This window comes from Scomber scombrus, chromosome 24 (assembly GCF_963691925.1).
Source record: "Scomber scombrus chromosome 24, fScoSco1.1, whole genome shotgun sequence".
Classification (NCBI taxonomy): Eukaryota; Metazoa; Chordata; class Actinopteri; order Scombriformes; family Scombridae; genus Scomber; species Scomber scombrus.
The window spans coordinates 6,523,141-6,529,208 of record NC_084993.1 but is presented as its reverse complement, the minus strand read 5'-3'; the positions used below and the strand labels follow the sequence as shown (position 1 = coordinate 6,529,208).

General features: G+C 41.1%; 1 protein-coding gene across 2 annotated transcripts in view; it reads right to left on the bottom strand.

The window, feature by feature from the left end:
- Positions 1–2,454: 2,454 nt before the first annotated feature.
- The window catches only part of LOC133976554 (sodium/potassium-transporting ATPase subunit alpha-1), a 45,293-nt gene continuing 41,679 nt past the window's right edge, over positions 2,455–6,068 (bottom strand). For both annotated transcript variants that reach the window (XM_062414776.1, XM_062414775.1), the window contains exons 20-23: positions 5,903–6,033; positions 5,388–5,489; positions 4,078–4,169; positions 2,455–2,653 (exon numbers count right to left, since the gene is read on the bottom strand). In XM_062414776.1, coding sequence (XP_062270760.1) covers positions 2,625–2,653; positions 4,078–4,169; positions 5,388–5,489; positions 5,903–6,033 — 354 coding nt within the window. In that variant the 3' untranslated portion in view covers positions 2,455–2,624. The remainder of the gene's footprint in view (positions 2,654–4,077; positions 4,170–5,387; positions 5,490–5,902; positions 6,034–6,068) is intronic.

Sequence of the window (6,068 nt, the reverse complement as noted above, 5' to 3'; positions counted from 1 at the left end):
TAGGGGGGCCCCTTTAAAGCATCCCCCTCTGACTAGTTGCTCATTGTTTCCTCTAACATATTTCTCCGTCTCCACTGTTTCTGGGCTGCAAATAGCTGAGAGCTAAACTCCCTGCTGTATCTCCAGGATGCTCCCTGACCCCTAAGGGCCTCATGCGGCGAGTGGAAGTTGGAAGTTGCACGCAGTGACCGGCCATCAATCAACACATCGCAGCCATGCCAGCAAGTTTAGCTGTGGCTGTTTGCATCTGTCCCAGGAGCTCTTAAACCCCCTTTCATCCCTGTGACACAAAACGAGAGATTTACTATTTCATCCCTGGATCTAAAAGCCTGAATGCGACACATTCAGCCACTTGTTGTGCACAGGGACATAAGAGGGGGGTTCATCCTTTACATGCATGCAAGGAGAACATATCTCAGATCTCTTAAACCTACCCCCTACTTCATATTTCAGACTGAAAAAACAAGTTTCTCTCATGTCTAATCCCTGCATTGCACTCATGTCTGCAGCTGTAACCCGCCATATCAGCAGGCCGTAATAGAAAGCGACCTCTTCAACCATGAAGTAGACCCAGGCAGGCCGGCCGGGGCCAGCTATCGGAGTGTTATTGTATCCTGATAGGTGGACTGTGTCGCTCACTGTCTGGCTCCCTGTGTATTCTAATAGACCTTATCAGCTGGTTTGGAGAGCACTCTGCGCCAGCTGACAAGATAAACCTGAGATAGTTCAAACAGCGATGGGGAGATTTCACTGCAAACTGACGGCAGTTCATCTTTAGCCTTCTACACACACACACACACACACACACATACACACACTTACTTAATCCTTGCTCTATTGTCTCCTCTTAATATCTATTTGTTTTATTATGTTATTTATACCTTCTGATGATAATGGACTTTCTTTTTCCTAAAATATGAAGCACAAAAACATCAAAATTAGGAGTAAACAAACAAAAACCACAGGTGGACTTCATTTGCAGATGGAAGCACAGCAGTGAGCCCTGGCAGTGTGGGGGAGTGTGTAGTGTGTGTGCGTAGTGTGTGTGCGCTCATAAATATGCATGCATACATATACTGTATATGTGCAGTCATATGTATATATTTTTTTGTTTTTGCTTTCACTTGCATGCATGGGCAATGAGTGCGGCTCACGTGTGGTCTATAAATAGCGTAGATTTTATTTAGATGTTGGAGAAAGAGGGAGAGAGAGAGAAATGGGCTCTCAAATGGGTTGCCATAGCAACAGGCACGTTCAGGGGCCCTGCTTGTGAACGAAGGATGAAGCCATGATAATGTCTGCCTTCCTTCTCTCTCTCTCTCTGCTCGATTCATCTTGTTTGAATAACTTTATCAGCATGACAGTTCATCAGAGCAGAGAACAAATTTATGCTTTCAAACTATAATAAAATGATTGATTACATCTTGAAAATGTGTTACAAAACGCCAGTATTTCTTGTTGTCTAATCATCTATTAACATTTATCTCCTCCTTTCTTCATCTCTGCATACTTTCATCGTTTTTTGTTTGCGTCCTCTTTTCGTGGGTCTCACTCTAGCACCCTCTTGTGTAAAGGAAATCACCTTTTAAGTGATGTGATTGGTTGGTTTAAACATTCATCACTTTACCCGACTTGCTTCCTGAACTGTGCAACATGTCGACTATTAATGACATATAATATCTTTTAAGTGTCTCCTCAAGTGTGTGTGAAGCCGGCCATCTGTTACCAGGTTTGTATGATGAGATACCTTGTACACACACACACACACACACACAAACACACACATATATAAGAGGGATTGAGGGAGAAGGGGGGCATTCATAATGACCAGGGTAAACACAAAGTAGATTGCACTGGAGTGGTCTCAGTTAATTTTCACTGAGGGCCTCTTTGCATTAGCGGGCAACAGAGCGATCCATCGCAAACAACCATTGTGGCAAACCGGCCCTTGAGATAATGGACACACACACACACACACACAAACACACACTCTACTTCTGCTTATTCCTAATATCTGGTGGGTAAAGATAAAATACAGGTAAAATAAAGGTTAAAATAGATTAAATCCAGTGTAGTATCAGATAATGCTGATACGATTAGTGTATTAATTGATGAGTCAATCAATCACCTGATATCTATTCAGTTACTTAATAAAGTCACTGCATGGCTAACAGTTGATTTAATTGTCAAGATTTGGAGGATTTTGCAAGGTAGTGATTGGTTTTTCTATGTAGGAGCTAATTTAAAACTGTCCTTTTTTTGCATAATAGTGTCATAATATTTTGATTTGAACTCTTTGTATGTAACCCCAGAACAAAAGTTTAGGAACAGAGCATTTGATGACCACACCTGACTCACTTGTTCATATCTGTTGAACTTTAAAATGCTGTTTTCACCCTCCAACACAACAATAATAAGTATTTGAAAGAAACAAACTCCCAAGCAGACTAGTCATACAGCGGTAAGGAAATGTTTTATTGTGAAGGACATATACATCAGATAATTTATCCATGTGTTTTTTTTTTTCATTTTGGGGTCTGACTAACACCTCAGACATATATGTAACATGGCAGCAAATAACGATGAAACACTGACTGCTCCCTCCGTGATTGTGTCGTGTAGACTCAGTAGTATGTTTCCTGCTCCACCCAACCTAGAAACCAAAGGAGACAGAATTAGGATTGTATTTTTGGGGGGATGTTTGGTCTCGAAATTCTCCTCGAAATCCATTAAAAAAAAACTTAGCCAACCAAAAAGGCTGTGACATTTGATTTGAGCCAAAAAGATTATATAATCCATCAGGTTAGCTGACAGTGATTCAAGTAAATAAGAGTGGATTCATGAATTTAAAGCTAACCACAACTGTCTTGATGATGCCATTAAAAGCTGTTTCCTGCAGGGACGCTGAGGTCGTGGCACTCACAGTTTCACAGTTGCACATGAGGTGATGATATCATCTTTGATATGTGACCTGACCCTAGTTTAATCAGTAGAAGTCTAACGACACAAGGGATTGTGGATGCATGAATGATGTGATTTAGCATCTTTTGCCCCACTGGGCCCAAAGCTACATGTTATCTTTATGCCTGTGTAAACTTGTGTTTCACAGAAGGCAAAAAAAAAAAATCACTGGGCTGGATTCATGGTTTTCACATTTGGGTGAAATTGTGAAACTTCAGTCAGCCGTGGGTTAAAAAATAAAGTGGAGGACGGTTAGCTTTGGGCCATGTAAGCAGTGGAAAACTTATTTTTTCCTAATTTCGTTTGAGTGAACTTGTGAAAATGAAATCTTGAAATGAATCTTAAAACAAAAACATTTCTATCTTTGCTTCATAAAAGCCAGAAGCTTTTAGTCACTTTAACATGTTTTTGTCTGCCTGATTTTAACACATTATTCACCATGGATGGGCAATGGGATGTTCACTGATCTGTGCTCTGAGGCTCAGATGTAGCAGACACTCACACTCACACACACATACAAACACAGCTGCACTACAGTCAGCTCTGCATGCAGGTTCTGCATAGCTCTGTGGGGCGGAACGAGGCATTAACAATGGCAGGGTTGAGGGTTCAAATCCCACTGGGCCCCGCCATCTGCCACACTCCACTGGTCTGCATGGAGACACAGTTGTGGCAGCGATAACAAACAGGAGCACAGACACAAAAATAGACACAGGGGCACATACACTGCTTATGCTAAACACACACACACACACACCTGGGATTCATCCTCAAACTCCATGTTGTTCACAATCCCTGTAAACCACTGCTGCCTTTGCTCTCTGCATCAAGCTACATACTATATGTCAGGAGGGAGGGATTGCATAGTTTGATAAATTTAGGCACCTTAAACTAAAGAGTACCATCTATATGAAAAGTGCCTTGAGATAACTTTTGTTGTGACTTGGTGCTATATAAATAAAACTGAATTGAGCAACCCTTTTTTTTTTGCATCTGATTTGTCATTTGGCAAAAAATAGAGCAATCCTGTCCACCTCATCCTCTCACAATCACCACCAAATACAGAGAGCAGCGGCACAAACATGTCATATAAAAAGATGTCAGTAGAAGTCTTACCGCCTGGGTTGCGTCTGAGGACATATCTTCTGGCTTCGTCATACAGGAAGATGAGGAGGGAGTAGGGGAAGGCACAGAACCACCAAGATGGCCTGAGGTGGACGGATGGACAGGTGGATGGAGATAAAGAGAAGACGGAGTTACAAATTGAATGTGACAAGTTAGAAAAGAACATAAGAGCACTCTCCTCAGCTTGTTAGAGAGCGCAAAGTGCTTTTCATAGAAAGCACAGACGATACAATCACAGATATCAAAGGAAAACACAAGAACTATTAAAATAAACTTCAAATCAGGCGGTTGCACAACAGAGATGTTCTAACCGGAAGAATGCTCCAAAGCTGAGAAGCCAGTACAGAAAATCACCCTTCAACTTTAACCTGGACTGTGAAACAGTTAACAGACCTAATACAGCAGATCTAAGAGGCCTTTTTTGACAATAAGGAGTAAAAAGTTCACTTATGTCTGGCACCTGGCCATCTAAAGTCATGAGTACAATCTTAAAATGGGATTTTAAATAAGTTAGCAATAAGTAACTTTCACATCTGAATATAAATTGCGGGAGAAACTCAGAGATGAAAGCACAAATAAGCGAGAAAAACCCAAACACACACAGCAGACGAGAGAAACACAGAGAAGGAGAAGCCAAGGTTAGTGGAGCACCGGCAGCGGGTGGTTGATGAGAGTCTGAACAGTAGAGACACACTGAAAACAGATGAAAAGGAGAAGCATGGAGAAGAGGAAGAAAGAGGAGAACCAGACAAGGCATGGAGATTTCAGCTGCGTGTGCGACTCCTGAGTTAATAAGCTTAACGTGCCCTCACCGCTTTCTATTTCTCTGAGTGTTGGACAAACAATCTCATTAATACAGTAGCTCTTCTGCTTCCCATTCTGCTTCTGAAGTGGAAATTAAGCAGTGACGCAAGATAACATCCATCTGCTTTTTTTAAGACGATAACTAAGTCCAAAAGAAAAACAATGTCACAGGACTCGCAGCTGCACCGAATGATTGACGAGAAACCGCCGGGGAAGTGCGTCGAACGCCGGCAAATTAACAGAAAAAAAGGATTTTGCAGATTACCGCTACAAAGATAATCTCGAATAGCTCTGTGTGTGCGTGAACAAAAAACAACAACACACAAAAGCCAACAGTGAAAAGGGGGGGAAAAATGTGCTTTACACATAAAACTGCTTCCTATATAATGTCCTAACAAGCATATCAGCAGATTTATTTTAATTCCAGAGCAGTATAATTCTTGGATTTCTGTAAAAAAAAAAAAAATGCATGAGCTGTGTGTGTTTCTTTTACTCACTTGAGAGGGTACATTCTGAGGGCGACGTCCATACCCGGGCAGTATGACAGGAAAGCTGCCAGGGCTGTCTCCTCAAACAGTCCGAAGATAAGGATGCGGTTCCTGTGAAAAAAAGGCTTCATTTTATTTCCCAATTTAACATGCTTAATCATATTTAAAGGTCTTTTTATTCTGCCACGTGTTGCTTTTATACCCTGTCTTTATGCATTTTTTTATGTTTTATGTAAAGCACTTTGAATTGCCTTGTTGTTGAAATGTGCAAAACAAATAAATTTGCCTTGCCTTGCCTTATTTTTTGGGTTAAAAATGGGTTACTTTATGACTGAGGATGAAAGCGGTTTCAACACCTTCAATAGCTACACAAACACAAACAAATGATTCAAATGTTCTCATTGTAAAGGCTAGCTGTGCTGCTATTGCTCTTTCTATAAGATAGTAGAAAGAAAATGGAAAATGCTAATTTAAAAGTATTTGCTGTTCTTTTTATCTCCTGCAATGCCTCCACATGAACGTACTTCATTCCTTGCTGAAGGATGGAGTTCCTCCTGGTCTTACAGATGATCAGATCGGCCCACTGGACGACCACAATACTAGCGAAGAAGGCTGTGTGACAGGTGAACTCTATGATCTTTCTGCGCTGGTATGTCTGGAGGATAAAAAAAAATGTAAAGAGGTTAGTTC